General features: G+C 40.0%; 2 protein-coding genes across 2 annotated transcripts; both read left to right on the top strand.

Annotated features, from left to right (window-relative positions):
• Nucleotides 1–1,718: 1,718 nt before the first annotated feature.
• LOC102199455 (NACHT, LRR and PYD domains-containing protein 12-like) lies at nt 1,719–5,235 on the top strand. The gene is made up of 4 exons (XM_013907853.1): nt 1,719–1,870; nt 2,025–2,198; nt 2,400–2,573; nt 5,071–5,235. Exons 1-4 carry the CDS (start codon nt 1,779–1,781, stop codon nt 5,138–5,140), a joined length of 510 nt encoding a protein of 169 aa, XP_013763307.1. The 5' UTR covers nt 1,719–1,778; the 3' UTR covers nt 5,141–5,235.
• A 124-nt stretch (nt 5,236–5,359) lies between these two features.
• LOC102200191 (stonustoxin subunit beta-like) lies at nt 5,360–10,377 on the top strand. The gene is made up of 3 exons (XM_005754391.1): nt 5,360–5,559; nt 9,624–9,670; nt 9,845–10,377. Exons 1-3 carry the CDS (start codon nt 5,360–5,362, stop codon nt 10,375–10,377), a joined length of 780 nt encoding a protein of 259 aa, XP_005754448.1.
• Nucleotides 10,378–16,161: the final 5,784 nt, after the last annotated feature.

Raw genomic sequence — 16,161 nt, 5'->3', positions numbered from 1 at the left:
CTCCCACTAGGTTTATATCTGGGACTCTCCACCATTTGACCTTAGAACTGAAGAAGCTTCTCGGATGAGAGGTGAAACGTCTTCAAGTAACTTAAAGAAGTCCAGACGCTTTTCTTTGCAAGCTCCTTTGACTTCAGATCATCTTCTTCAAATGCACCTTTTAACTGGGGGGCTCTTTTATATCATTGTTTGTAATCCAGCATTATATATTATGTTAAATAGGTAATGAGTAGAGCAGGGCGATATGACCAAAAATATTTATTACGATATACATTTGAAAATTTGTGATAATGATATAACTGACGATATAATTGACACTAGACAAATACTTTACAACTCCACAACTTTATTAGTGCAAAAAAAAAATCCAATGTATTTTCACTTAAACAAGCAGCTGTTTATTATGTGCATTAAAGTTATATAAAAATTTAACAGTGCAAATGTAAATTCCTTGCTGACAGTTTAACAAAAAGGCATTTCTAGTGGGAAATGGCTATATCCTCTACATAACCATGTATAATATCCACAAAACTTATATACACACAATACGGTAGTGGTGGGCGGATCGATCCAAATATCGATAGTACCGATACCAAGTCGGCATCGGTATTGGATTGATACTAGCCTAGTGAGATTGATTATTTACTTTGAGTTCTGCTCGTTTTCGGCAAAGACGAAACAGCCACGTCGCTGGACTTGCCGCTCCTGTGAATTTGTTTACATATTAATTATATTTTTACCAGTTTTTGTTGTTGAGAATTTTAATTGTAATTTTTGTATTATAGTTTATCAACAGTATGTGTTTTAATTTATTTTACTGGTTTGCGTGCACTTAGAATTTTTCAAAAAAAAAAAAAAGATCACCACCACGCCAGACCCAATGGCATTTTCATGCTTCGTGGCATCATTTATTCTTAAAATAATCCTTTCTGTAACAGTAAATTCAACGGCTGCAGCTCTCCCACTGCCAGCCGTACACATCACCACCACCAAAACTGCAGCGGCATCGCAGCATCTGCCATGTGCGTATGAAAACAAAGGCACTGCGCATGCGTGTTTTACCCATATTCTATCGCGATATTTCATTTTCTTATCGTTGCCCATCGTTATACCGGTATTACCGTGAACGGTATGATATTGCCCAGCCCTAGTAATGAGTGTAATAATGTGAAAACAAAGATGTATCTTGCTGTAATTTTTGATGGTGTGGATTTCCACTATCATATTCCAGAACCGGGTTCTGTAATTTATGCATGAGCATGAGACGACTTTATTTTCAATCGTGATCAAAGTTTGTTTTCAGAAGTAGAAGCTAAAGGGGTGCTGTTCTTAAGGACCGAGTGCTGCCCTTCAGCAGATGTCCTGAAACTGGCCAGTCTAGTCTGGCAAGGCTAGTGACATTAAAAGGAAAGAAGCTCAAGTTGCTTGCTTCAAATAGAGAATTAAATGAGAGAAATGGTCCAAGACGGGACAAATAGGACTTATTTTGGCCTGAATATACACAGATATTAAAATCTTCCCTGTTTTCCTTTTAGATATGTTGGTATAATTGTGTTATTTTATAATGTTTTTATGTTGGTATAATTGTGTTATTTTATAATGTTTTTATGTTGGTATAATTGTGTTATTTTATAATGTTTTTATTTTTTTCAGACACAATTTTTAAGTTTATTTATTTTTGTTTGTTTGCTTTTAGATTGAGCAGCTGTAACCTCTCAGGTAGAGTCTGTGAAGATTTGTTGTCAGTTCTCAGCTCCCAGTCATCTAGTCTGAGAGAGATGGACCTGAGTACCAACAGCCTGAACGATTCAGGAGTAATAAAGCTGTCTGCTGCAGTGGATAGTCGACACTCTAAACTCGAAATTCTCAGGTCAGATCAAGTGCTTGTTGTAGTTTCTTATTATTTTTCATTATTTATAAAATTTCAAGACAACCTGTTAAACAAAAGGCAATAAAATTATTTAAAATTTTGGATTAATCATTGCTAATTATTGATTTTTCATGTTGTTTTTTTTAATTTCCAGACTGAGTGTGTGTAACCTCCCCAAGAAATGCTGTGAATCTTTGTCTTCAGTTCTCAGCTCTCAATCTTCAAGTCTGAAAGAGTTGGACCTGAGTATCAACCACCTGCAGGATTCAGGACTGCAACTTCTATCTACTGGACTGCAAAGTCTAAATTGTAAAATGAATACGCTGAGGTCAGGTTGAGGTCAAATTATATTTGTTTGTTTAATTAACAAATCAAATATCTAGCCAATAAATGTCAAGCCCATCTATATATTGTTTTATCAAAGTAGGGCATTAAAGAATTCTGAAAAAAAAATCTAATAGTTCCTCACCGCACCCTTGTTACAATTTAACAAGGGCATTTCTTTTAATGGTCATATTATTTTTTTCAGACTAAGTCAATGCACCTTCTCAGAGAGAAGCTCTGAAGCGCTTTCCTTGGTTATCAGCTCCCAGTCCTCTAGCCTGAGAGAGTTGGACCTGAGTAACTCTGACCTGCAGGATTCAGGAGTGAAGCATTTATTTCTTGGACTGGAAAGTCTAAACTGTAAACTGGAAATTCTCAGGTCAGTTTAAAAATTTTCCATCAAAGATCATTGAACACATTATGTTTATAACTGAATCAATAGATCATCTTTATAGAAGATGGATCGTCAGCTTTGCCTTTGGATGGATTATTACCTTCTAAATTACTGTCTTATATTTTTTCATGGTGGAACTTTTTCATAATTTCTTCTGCTCTTTTTGAAATTTAGTGCAGTTTTGCTTCCATAACATACCAAATTCCTAAGAAAATGTTGGAATGATATGTTTAAGTGTTGGTTACTGTCCATGTTTCTTTATATTATTGAGACTATGTGGAGTGTAAATGAAATAAGGACCTAGTTGTCCTTTTATTTGGCTGGAAGAAGGTGTGATAGAGGGACCCAAATGCACACAGTGTTGCAATGCAAGTCAATGTTTTGTTCAGAGATTTTCAGTGTTCAACTTTTCAACTGTCATCTCAGTACCACACACTCTTCTTCCTCTGGAACAACAGCAACTGGAATAGGGAAGACATGTTTACTGTGATGGATATCCGCTGTGCCAGCCAGCTTTCCCTGGCACTGTCCCCTGAACCCGCTGCTTCACCACTCCCATGCAGCCACAGCAGGCGATTTAAAACATAAACTGCAAAGAGAGAAACTGAAAACTACAAACTTATTGAAAACTGAAAACATGCTAGGCCTGAAAACACTGCCTATGGGAAACACTGGGTCAGGGAGAACAGAACTCCCACAAAATACAGGAGGGCACTGCAACTATATATATTTTTTTAAAAATCCCCTCTTGCTCCTGCAGGCCGTCTATCCTTCAAGCCCAGTCCTCTACCAGAGGCCTGGGAGCTTGCGGGTTCTACACAGTATCTTAGCTGTTCCTAGGACTGTGTTCTTCTCGACAGATATCTCCAATTTTGTTGCTGGTATCTCCACTTCCTAGTGCTCCGATTACTACTGGCCTGCTAGAATCTCGGACCCTTGTCTCAGGGGCATCTTTACACAGCCTGCACCTGGGATCTTGCCTAGTGTGACAGACCCCAGCCTCTATGGATCTTGTACTCAGAGCTTGTTCCTGTGCTGCCATGATTAGTGCATCTGTGCTGTCTTTCAGTCCAGCTTTATCCAGCCACTGTTAGGATTTCTGGATGTCTGTCAGTTCCTCTATCTGCCCATGGTAAATACCATATCATACAGGCGCCTGTAGTTCCATGATGGTTCTTCCTCTTCCTCCTCTTTCTTGAGTTTCTGATGCCCGAGGTATTCACTGAGCATTCAGCTGGGATAATCTTCCTGATGTATTCGTGAATGGTCATTGTCTCATCCTGGATGGTAATACTGACACTCACCAATCCCCAACCTCTTTCCTTCTGCTTAGCGTACAGCCTCAGGGTGTGGATTTGAGGTGCAATCCTCCATGCATGCAGTTGTTTCTATTGTTTCCTTTGGCTACCTTATTATCCTAGCAGGGTACCTGATCATGCGTAGGTGTTGATAGCCCGTATATTGTTCTTAACGTTCACCTGACTCCTCAGGACTTGCCTTACTCTCTGCAGGTACTTGTTGGTAGCAGCCTCTTCATAGTTCCCATTTGCCTGTGGGATCCCCAGGTACTTGCAACTGTCCTCTTTATCTGCAATTTTGCCTTCTGGTAGTTAAATCCCCTCAGTTCTGACTACCTTACGTCTCTTTGTTATCATCGGACTACATTTCTCCAGTCTGAACGACATTCCAATGTCATTTCTGTATATCCTTTTTAATATGGATCAGTGAATTGATGTCTCATCCACTCTTGGCAGACAACTGCTCCATTCTGCAGTCAGTATCCGTAGCCAGTCTTGTCAATGATCTTACTGAGGGGGTTCAGGCCTATGTAGAACAGCAGCAGGGACGGATTGTTGTCTGCCACATTCCCATTGAGTTCATGATGAAGGCTCTTAGGTCCTGTTGGTCTTGTATAGGTCTAGGCATTATAGGATCCAGGTATGAAGCATTGAGTCATAGGCCTTCTTGTAATCAAATCATGTAGTTCACAGTTTGGTCAGCCTGGTCTTGCAGTCTCGTTTGACTGCACGGTCTACCAGTAGCTGGTGTTTTCCACGTCTGTTATTAGTCTTAGTCTACAGTCTCCTTCTCCATGGAGGGTGCTCCTTTGTGGATGATGATATATTCTCACACTGATCCTGCATGGTGATGCTACCATCCACCCACTCCTCCTGGATTCACATCTTCATCATCATCTTTATCAATCCTCACAATATTCCACCTTCATCCGCTTCATGTTCAGGTGCCTAATTTTCTCCATGGGTTATGGTGGGACGTTGAGTGCTGAAGTCAAACAGATCTCAGAAATTAAAGACTGATTCATTTATATTTTGTATTATGAGAAGCAGCTAGCTTATCCATTATTCTCCTTATAGGCTCGGGCTATTCATAGATTTGCTATGATACTCTGAGCATTTTTTCTGTTTTCACTCGTAATGCTTTTTATATGCATATCCTTAACTTTTGTCCTCTCTGTCCACAGTTTGTCTTTTGTTCTTTTCTCTTCGTGCACATCCCCCTGTGCCCACCTCCCACCCAAACAGCCATGTTAAATGGCTAGTCTTGATCCCCAATGCTACAAAGTGCTCCTCACACTGATGGTCTTATTGATGGGGCTTTCTTGCTTATATTTCATAGCAAGTTATATTGTACAGTAAGTTAACTTGCACTGCCTAATTCTTTTTTCTTTTTAGTTGTAAGTACAGTTAAATAAAATCAAACAGATGGTTAGATGTTATTGTTTCTAACAAACAGAAAGTCATTGGTTACAGATGGTTGTTGTTTTGTGTGTCTGCAGTTTGTCAGGCTGTCTGATCACAGAGGAAGGCTGTACTTCTCTGGCCTCAGCTCTGAGCTCCAACCCTTCCCATCTGAGAGAGTTGGACCTGAGCTACAATCATCCAGGAGCCTCAGGAATGAAGCTGCTGTTGGCTGGACTTAAGGATCCACGCTGGAGACTGGACACTCTTAGGTATGGAGAGAATGTCTGTTTGAGAAGGAAGAGCTGCATACATTTCAAGTGCAAAGGGAAAGCCCTTCTCTGAATTGAGGAGGGGACCTAAGAGTACATCTTTCACCATCTTAGAAAGCTGTGATTGCAGCCATTCCCCAACTCTCTGGGAATGGTACTCATAGCCATTGATTACTGATCAATGGTTGTTGATCAATAGTCATGATAATTTGCATAATAATGATAATGGAACTGACCTTATAGCCCATTGTTCATTCAATGGTGCTAGTTTCAGTTATTGTGCAAATGTACTGTTTATAAGTTTGTGGAAACCTGCAGTTACTGAAGAAGTTACTTGAATGAGTGACAAACATTTTCTCCCACCAACAACACTACGTTCAGATGTACAGAATCAACTTTTTGGGATTTCCTACATTCTTCATTCACTTTCTGTTTGTTTCATGCAGATGTAACATGAACAATCACACATGTAGGAACAGTTTTTCTTTGTTCACAGCATAAACTGTAGTCTAGTTGAACAATGAAGAGATAAATATGTAGCAATTTCCGAGGAGAACTTTTCCAGGAACAATAATAAATGTCTTTTGCTCATATTTTTTTCACCATTTGGATAGATTGCTTTATCTTTAACAATGCACTGCTAAATTATTTTTCTCTGTCTCACCCTGATTCATATCAAATTAATCTCTGCATAAAAATGTACTAAAGACACATTCATGCGGGCCTCATTCTCTGACTGCCCGGGCTCTTGCCACCTCACCGCTGCATAATGCAGATCTTACTTATAGAAGATCTTACTTAGAGCTCAGTAGCAGACACGGTGGCAGATTCAGGGCCACCATCTGGGGCTTCCCTGACAGCAGTGGCAACAGTTGTGGTGCCCACTCTGCCGCTGACACACCTCAGCAGTGGCCTTAAAGGTCTCCAGGAAGACCTGGGAGTCATCTCCCTCCCCTATCCTGTGCAGCGACACCGACAGTGGATGGGGGATGGTGATGCTGTAGCCACTTCTGCTACTGCCAGTCACATGCGCCTGCAGTTTTGCCAGGTGCTTCTGCTGCACCACAGCCTGATTATTGTTCATTGCCACCATGTAATATGCAGCAGCCACGTCATCAAGTGGAAACACTGTCCATGTTTATTTTCCACTTTGATTGCCATGACACACACTACTTGCAGCCTCTTCATTGTTTTCTGGCTTGGCACCCAAGCATGCAGCTTTTCAGCTGCACTCTGACACTCTCCAGTCTCAACTCCAACTTAACTAAAAATCACAATGTATTGTCATGGTGGCCCTGTGGCTGACAAACATATCCCACATAGCAAAATTGGTATGGCCCACACACCGCAAAGAATGACTGCCCTTTGGTGGCCCAGATCTGGTTTTCCAGAGGTGGCCCACACATGAGCCAGCACAAGGCCAGTTGCAGACACACTGGTGGTCCTGTGCTGGCCCATGTGTGGATTAACTCTGGCAAAGGAAACTCTGTTCAGACAGTGAATGGACTGATTCTTATATAGCGCTCCTCTACTTTCCCGGATTACTCAAAATGCTCTATACATTCATGCAATCAAACACTTTCTTTGAACTGAGTGCCACATCAACCAAAACCACAATCGGGACAGATATGGCATGCCATCGCATAAACAGATCTGGCCCACATCTGGCTGCCATACAGTCTGCCATGACACTAGTCAGTCAGTCAGTCAGAAGTGACAGCTTAATGCCACATCTGGCCAGACATCTTTTCTATGAGCCTGGGCAACATAACCCAAAACATATGCCATCACATAGACAGTGCCATCTATGCCAGGCCTGGCCCATATCTGGATGACATACCACTTACCGTGCCAGAAGTCAGTCAGCAGTGCCGGCTTGATACCAGATCCGGGCCAGACCTGCTTGCTATGTAGGGATTGTTCTTCAGCATATTGCATAACCAAAGATAAATGAGGCCCTGTTTCTCTAAAATGATGTCACTGCCTTATTTTTTATTTGAGCGGTCTTAGCCTGGTGAGACTCAGGCTAAAATATGTGGGTTGACGCTGACAGTGGGGATAACCTTTCAAGTAACCTTCGAAAGCTCCAAATTACCACGAAATTCATGCTTATAATAAATGCATGTAAGCTTCTGACCACAAATTTAAGAACAGCTGAAATTTTTTGAATTTTTGTAATATTATTCATGTTCAAACAGATGAGCTCACATGTAACCCACCCTCAAATATCTCAAATATGATCTAATCTCCTGAACTGTAAAAACGTGATTAAATAAAACTATTATTGAACAAACTTGTTCAACACACTTGAGTAACATGGATTTTTCTTTGAAGATGAATTCCATTACTTTAGTATACAACAAATCATTAAATTTCATAATAAATTGTTGTTTCAGATTTGGTTCATACTTATGTGAAGTATAAATGCCTAGAAATGTATCATACTTCTTAAAATATTTTGAATTGAAACTACATTTGAAAATATTAAAATCCAAGTACAAAAATGAGAAGCTTTTCAATGGGAGCAAAAATTGATAGGCGAACATTTTACTGTCTCACACATTGTTTTGGGGTTCTATGTAGAGAAAATGTTGGACTGTTCCTTTTAGAGATGGCACGATACCACTTTGTTATGATACCGATACCTATATCATGAATTTGGATATCTGCTGATACCGATATGAATCCGATATAGTGCGTTTTTTAATAAATACTGTTTTTTTTATATCTTGCTGCATTTTGTATAAGTTCATACTTAAGTTTAAATAAACAACAACAATAAAGCTATTCTATTAAACCTGTATGTAAAAAAATGCACTGTGCACAAAATATTTCATAGTTCAGCAACACTGATCAATCTAATAAACTTAAACCTGCACCATCCTCCATATTCTGGTATTTTAAAGAGTACTTAGCAGAAATATTAAGCAACATAACTAATGGGGTTGCAAACTCCCAGCAAAAAAAAAAATAGGGAACCACCCCCCACCTCATGTTGCTTAATCGATGTAATCAAATTTAATTTGATGTGTGAAAAAAAATGCACAGAAATAAATTATTTTTCCACAATAATTAAATAGATTCAACATCTTTCTTCAACAGAATTGCAGAATTCACAGATGGTACTTTCCCAAAGGAAAAAGTACTATAGCTTACTAGGGTATATTAGACTTAACAGTTACTATACACAGTAATGGACTTCTATACATTTTACATCAGATGTAAAATGGGTGTAAGATTCAGATAATTATTTATCTAAAGCTAGACATTTTAAATGAGAATAAGAAAGAAAAGTATGTCTTTGTGCCCCCTTTTCCCTGTTCATGCCCCATCAGCCCCCTTGGCTAAACTTTGCTACATCCACCCCTGCACAGTTACCAGGCGTCAGCTATGTAGAAAAAGATTCTGGTGTAGTAATATTAAATAAATTCTAACAACAGCTTATCAAGCTTAAACGTGCTGCTGTTGTTCAGCCGCTGGTTTCCTCTTTCTGGTGCAAAGTGGGCCAAAAGCAAAGAAGAGAGACTGACTCGCGACAGAAAAGCCGATCAGCTGATCATTAAGCAATTTCACGATTGAAGTAGCAGCAGGAAGGAAGAGAGGGGCAGTCGCTCCATATATCGGTTGTTAAGCTTAACATGGGAACGCTTTACAAACATTCATAGATGAACTTACACACTTGCTTTACTTCTCTCTGGGATAACTTTCTCGGAGATGAAATACTGGTTTGGTAGCGAAGCTCCAAATACATGCAGCCGCTCTATCACGTGACGCATACTGCTCCGACGTGCTACGGTTATGAGCCAAGTTACGCTGTGTTGCAAGTTTTGTGAGGTGTTTTCATGATATTTAATGGATCGGATTACATTTTTTATTTATTTATATTTATTTATAACCGATCCAGTAATTTAGGTCAGTATTGGACCGATACCGATACGTGATATCGGATCGGTCCATCTCTAGTTCCTTTATCAGTGTCTAACAGTATGTGGATGCGAGCCATGTAATGTCCATGTGTGCATGCTGAAAGAGACTGTGCTTGTCTGACGCCCTCCTCCTTTCAGGTTGGAGCCTGCTGGAGTCCGATGGTTGACACCAGGTCTGAGGAAGTGTAAGTGTGTTTTTAATGTGGTTCATGAAAATAACGCAGCACACATTCAACCATCTTCAAACTGTCACATCACTAATTCATATCTCTGATGTCAGGAGTCATCATCAAAGTGTCAATCAATGAACAAATGATGGATCAATAACTGCAGCTGGATTGTGTTTGTTCTCTCATCAGATTCCTGTCAACTCACAATCGACACAAACACAGTACACATGAACCTCAAACTGTCTGACCACAACAGGAAGGTGACATATGTGGAGGAGGTTCAGTCATATCCTGATCATCCAGAAAGATTTGATGTTCATCCTCAGCTGCTGTGTAGAAATGGTCTGACTGGTCGCTGTTACTGGGAGGTCAAGTGGAGAGGAAGAGTTGATATATCAGTGAGTTACAAAGGAATCGAGGGAAAAGGAGACACTTATGACTGTAGGTTTGGACAGAATGATCAATCCTGGAGACTACGCTGCTCTAATGATGGTCCTCATTCTGTCTGTCACGATAAGAGAGAAACATCCATCCCCTCCTCCTCCTCCTCTTCTGTCTCTAACAGAGTAGCAGTGTATGTGGACTGTCTTGCTGGTACTCTGTCCTTCTACAGAGTCTCCTCTGACACTCTGATCCACCTTCACACCTTCAAAACCACAATCACTGAAATGCTTTATCCTGGATTTTCGATCTGTTCTAGTTCCTCAGTGAGTCTGTGCTAAGTTGAGTGTAAAGAGTGAACTCCTGTTAGAGAACACTCTGACTCTTGAAGAGATAATTCAGTCTGTACATGTCTGTCTCTTTTGCTCAAACTCATTTTCAGAGTCATAAATTCAATCAGTTTATGTTTTAAACTGTTAAATGATTCCTTGTAAACTTTAGCAATCATTTTTGCAAACTAATAAGTTGAAAATGCTTCAGCCATATAAGATGAATGTATTGGCTCAATAGTTTATAAAGCAACATTTAATGTCTGAAAAACATTGAGACTGTTAAAGACAGCAAACTGTGTCTTCGTAGTAAAGGGCCCAGTGCGCTCTCACTGCTGCTGTTTATTTCTAAGGTGACGGCTGCACATTGGAGCTGTGAAACTTTAAACTCCATTGAGACATTAAAACTTACTGTCCCACAGCCTGATAAAGGGGACGTGGAAATCAAATTCAAATTCAAATTCAAATTTTATTTGTCACGTACACAGTCATACACAGTACGATATGTAGTGAAATGCTTGGACAACTGCTCGTGACCTAAAGAAAACAAAAAAGGAAAAGGCTATGAATAAGATAGGAAATAAATATGAAAAATTAAAAAGGGTAAATTTAACTAGGAAGGAATAAAATATAAATTAAGGTTAAAAATGAAATAACATAAAATATATAAATTAAAGTTGAAAATAAAATAACTGTACAACAAAATACACAATATAGAACTATATAAGAATGTATGAAGAAGTATAAATAAATATATACACAATAACAGCAGCGTGATTTAAGTAATGAAGTGAAAACAATGTCCAGAAAGTCCAGTGTGTGTGTAAGAACTGTATGTGTGGGTCAGTACTGTGTGGTGGTGTGATTAAGAGGCCGTATCGCCTGCGGGAAGAAGCTCCTCCTCAGTCTCTCTGTGTTGGTCTTCAGGGAGCGGAATCGCTTTCCTGACCTCAACAGAGAGAACAGTCTGTTGTTGGGATGGCTGAGGTCCTTCACCATCTTCCTGGCCTTGGTCCAGCACCGCCTGCTGTAGATTGAGTGCAGGTCAGGGAGCTCGGAGCGGATGGTGCGCTCAGCTGACCGCACAACCCTCTGTAGAGCTCGTCTGTCCTGCATGGTGCTGTTCCTGAACCAGGTTAAGATGTTTCCCGTCAGGATGCTCTCTATGGTGCAGGAGTAAAAGTTCCTGAGCACCTTGGAGGGCAGTTGGAAGTCTCTCAAGCGTCTGAGGTGGTAGAGACGCTGACGGGCCTTTTTCACCACGGTGTTGATGTGACAGGACCATGACAGGTCCTGCGTGATGTGAACTCCGAGGTATTTGAAGCTGTCCACTCTCTCCACTGGGCACTCGTTGATGACGGGGGTCTGGTAGTTCCTCTCCTGCTTAGTGCTGAAGTCCACTATCAGCTCCTATCGCTGCTGTTTGTGGCAGATCAAAGTGAAATAAATGTAATTGGTTGAACAGGTATTTGTGGTCTGTGCTTTGTGTTTCCAGCAGTGTGAAAGAGACTCAGCGGCAGATTAGAATCAAGTTATATAAACATTTCCACTTTCTCTATTGAAAGTAGAAACTAGAGAACAGGAGGGAGTCAGAGCTGAACATTTCTGCCTGTTTCACATTCTCCTTGAAAGTAGACTTTGTAAAAAAATACCATCGAGAGCTATGACGAAACTGTCTCACGTAAAGACCACCCCAGAAAAGGAAGACCAAGAGTCACCTCTGCGGCTGAGGATAAATTCATCCAAGTCATCAGCCTCAGAAATTGCAGGTTAACAGCACCTCAGATTAGAGCCCAGATAAATGCCACACAGAGTTCCAGTAGCAGACACATCTTTACATCAACCGTTCATAGGAGTGTGTGTGTGAATCAGGCCTTTCTGGTCAAATAGCTGCTACAAAACCACAACTAAGGAAAAGCAAAATGCAGAAGAGATTTGTTTGCGCCAAGAAACACAAAAAATGGACATTAGACCAGTGGAAATCTGTGCTTCAGTCTGATGAAATCTTTGGTTCCACCTGACGTGTCTTTGTGTGATGCAGAAAAGGAGAACGGATGGTTTCTACATGCATGGTTCCCACCATGAAGCATGGAGGAGGTGTGATGGTGCTTTGCTGGTGATACCGTTGGGGATTTATTGTCACAGTCTGGCTGCGAAGCTGACTGTATAAATTTGAGGATCGGATCTGAAATGCAGACACGAAGGAACGAGAAGAAAACTTGAATATAACAAAATGCAAGCCGTTTAATATGACTGATAAGAAAGGTACAAGAACAAAAAGCATATACACTAGGAAGAAACTAACTAGAACCGAACTGGGAGAAAATAAATGTGAAACACAAAAGATGAAGAACAAAACCTTGAACGTGGCAAAAACCTGTACTTGGAAAACCCTGGAGACACAGAAGCATGGAAACATGACAAGAACAACAGACAACCTGACAATGAACGAACAGAAACACACAGACTAAATACACACAAGGGTGGTTAGGGGAAGTGGATACACATGGGGAAACAGCTGACACTAATCTGACATAACGAGACAAAGTAAGCGACGCCAACTGCTCTGACATAGGACACAAACCTTCAAAATAAAACAGGAAACATGAGATGAAGACATGATAATACACACCTGACAACCTGAAATCAAAGACAAGAAATACATGAGACTAACCAGAAGATGTAAGTGAAACACAAATAGATTAAACTTGAGGCAACTAAATAATGAACCTAGAACTTAACATTATGTTCCAAATATAACAAAGAAGATCAGAAAACAAATGAAAACGCAGGGTCACAGACCCAGCCCCTGACATTTATTTTTTATAATTATTTTACTAGTGCAAAGCAGTAATCAAAGCAAAAGGCAGCTATTTTCAAGAATATAAAATATAAAACATTTTTTAAGTTATTTCACACTATTTTGTCCATCCATCCTCTCCTGCTTATCCTAGTCAGAAGATCTGGAGCCTATCCCAGCTGTCTTAGGGTGAGGGGCAGGGTACACCCTGGACAGGTTGACAGTCTGACACATAGACAGACAACCATTCTTATTCATGTGAAAATATACAATTACTAATTAACCTAACCCCACTAACTTTTTGACTCTTGGAAATGTGGGAGGAAGCAGGAATACCCGGAGAGAACATAGAAACCACACAGAAAGTCCCTGGCCTGATAGTGGAACTATGCTAACCAACATGCTTCTGTGCTGTCTTTAGTACATACGTGTCCATATGTGTTTATTTGTAGTTTTGATGCCTTCAGTAAGAATCTTCAATGTAAACGTCGTGGAAATAAAGAAAACAACATTAAATAAAAAAAGGTGTGTCCAAACCTTTTACAGGTATTATATACGACAGTAATGTTTCCAAAAAGATCACGTTTTTTTCATCACACTTTGGATCTGACTGTTTAAGTGAATGGAGAACCTTTATTGGTCTTCACAGTCTAGAGCTAAAAAAAATAATGACACATTCAGGTCATGTTATAGTTGTCAAACAGTGGGTTTTGGAGATTTTATGTCTTCCTTAACTCCCTGTACTTGCTGTGTTCCTCAGGGATCTATATTGGGGCCAATTTTATTCTGCGTTTACATGCTTGTTTCCATTCATACATCGATGACATTCAGATTTCTCTTCAACTGAAGAGAAGCTGTTCTGCTCCACTTTTACCTTTCCTTTAGTCTGTTGATGAAGTTAAAGTCTGGATGGCCTCTAACTTCCTTGATGTTTATGAGAAGAAAACCGAAGTGATGGTGTTTGAACCAAGTGGTAATCCCAGCACATCTCATTTTAATCTACACAGTCTTGAGCCTTTTATTAAGTCGAATGGCAAAGATTTGTGGGCTATATTTGACAGCAATTTCACCTTTGAAAAACAGATTAGCTCAGATGCTTTTTCAAACTGAGGCTTTTATCCAAGGTGAAATCATTTTTATATTCTAAAAACTTTGAACAGGTGATACATGCTTCCATTACATCCCAGCTGGACTATTGTAACTCCGTATATGTTGGAGATAGTCAGACCTATCTGTGGCAGCTGTAATTGCAGCAAAAGGTGGCTCTACAAAGTATTGACTCAGGGGGCTGAATAGTTACGCACACCCCACTTTGCAGTTATTTATTTGTAAAAAAATGTTTGGAATCATGTATGCTTTTTGTTCCACTTCTCACGTGTGCACCACTTTGTGTTGGTCTTTCACGTGGAATTCCAATAAAATTGATTCATGTTTGTGGCTGTAATGTGACAAAATGTGGAAAAGTTCAAGGGGGCCGAATACTTTTGCAAGCCACTGTAAACTTAAGCTGCTGGACAAATGAGCCACGAATATATTAAACACTGAACCAGTATGTATGGAGTTATTTTTTTTTAAATTGGAGGAATGAAACTGTTATGAACATTTAGTAAAACATTCAATTCAATTTTATTTATATAGCACCAAATCACAACAACAGTTGCCTCAAGGTGCTTTATATTGTACAAAATAGATACAGAGAAAAACAACAATCATATGACCCCCTATGAGCAAGCAATTTGGCGACAGTGGGAAGGAAAAGTTCCCTTTTAACAGGAAGAAACCTTTAACAGAACCAGGCTCAGGGAGGGGCGGGGCCATCTCCTGGGACCGGTTGGCGTGAGAGAAGGAAAACATGATAAAGACATGCTGTGCACTATATGCTTTACCAAAAAGGAAAATTTTAAGCTTAATCTTGAAAGTTTGGAACCAGCTTCCAAAGCTGGTTCCACAGAAGTAGGGCCTGAAAACTGAAGGCTCTCCCTCCCATTCTACTATTAAATAGTCTAGGAACATCAAGTACATGAACTGTTGGTGCTTGGGTTTATATTTAATTATTGTTCTTTAGAATTTCCTGCTACCTGTAATCCGATTACTTTTTTTTCCAAGTAACGAGTAAACTAAGGGATTACTATTTCAGAAATTTGGAGTTTGCATGTGTTTTGGCATTTGTAAGTGTTTTGGAGTTTGTATGTGCTTTTTCTCTAGGGGCCACTGTAAAAGTCTCTGTGAAGAAGACTCAGGCTCGTCCTCTTCCCCTGCAGCAGCACCACAGACCACACGCCGCCACAGTTTCATTTCTGTCATAAAACCTTCATCTATTTCTGATCTGAAGTCCAGAGTTCAGAGTTCACAGTGTTTGATTTCATGTGTAGTTAATCATTTCTTCTTCCTGCTGGGATCCTTTGTCCTTTATTTCCCTGTCGTTCCTGATTGTAGAGCTGAGATAAACATAAAGCACCACTTCTGTTTCCTTCTTTCATTTGCAGAAGAACGTGTCTGCATGTGTTTCTGAGTAAAGTGTGCAGTGATACAAACAGCCTGGTTTACATGTGAACACTTTAATGACAGATTTAGAGCTCAGTGCAAGAATCTGAAATAATAACACACATGTACATTTCAGCCTTTGTGCAAACACACAGTTTCAGTGAGTTTTGTTGGTCTTTGAAACAATAATGGTCTCTCAGATTAATCACATCAATATATATCAGGCGCTGTTTGTTTCTTAGTGCAGCTGTTTGTGTTGGTGGAGGTCAAAGGTGTGTTCAGTGTCTCCACAAAGAGTCTGAAATCACAGGAGTCTGTGACCCGTGATTAAAAAGGTTGTGGCTCAGGCTGAAATCTCCACATTAATCCCACAAACACTGATGTACAGCACAGAGTAAAGCTTCATGTTGGTGTGTGTTTGTGCAGTGTGTAGCATCCATGCTAACATAAACTCAGTGAAGCACCAAAGCTTCAAGTTTCAGTTTTATTGTGCTCGATTCATAAAGTTGCTC

The sequence above is a fragment of the Pundamilia nyererei genome, unplaced genomic scaffold, assembly GCF_000239375.1.
Source record: "Pundamilia nyererei isolate P.nyererei 1_Seehausen unplaced genomic scaffold, PunNye1.0 scaffold00557, whole genome shotgun sequence".
NCBI lineage: Eukaryota > Metazoa > Chordata > Actinopteri > Cichliformes > Cichlidae > Pundamilia > Pundamilia nyererei.
The sequence above is the reverse complement of the archived record's forward strand: the minus strand, read 5'-3'. Positions and strand labels throughout refer to the sequence as shown.

Coding starts and splice junctions, on each gene's coding strand:
- LOC102200191 (XM_005754391.1), top strand. CDS start 5,360: ATGGTTGTTGTTTTGTGTGTCTGCAGTTTGTCAGGCTGTCTGATCACA. Junction 5,560..9,623: donor TGGAGACTGGACACTCTTAG/GTATGGAGAGAA, acceptor TCCTCCTTTCAG/GTTGGAGCCTGCTGGAGTCC. Junction 9,671..9,844: donor GACACCAGGTCTGAGGAAGT/GTAAGTGTGTTT, acceptor TTCTCTCATCAG/ATTCCTGTCAACTCACAATC.
- LOC102199455 (XM_013907853.1), top strand. CDS start 1,779: ATGGACCTGAGTACCAACAGCCTGAACGATTCAGGAGTAATAAAGCTG. Junction 1,871..2,024: donor TCTAAACTCGAAATTCTCAG/GTCAGATCAAGT, acceptor TTTAATTTCCAG/ACTGAGTGTGTGTAACCTCC. Junction 2,574..5,070: donor TGTAAACTGGAAATTCTCAG/GTCAGTTTAAAA, acceptor CTCTGTCCACAG/TTTGTCTTTTGTTCTTTTCT.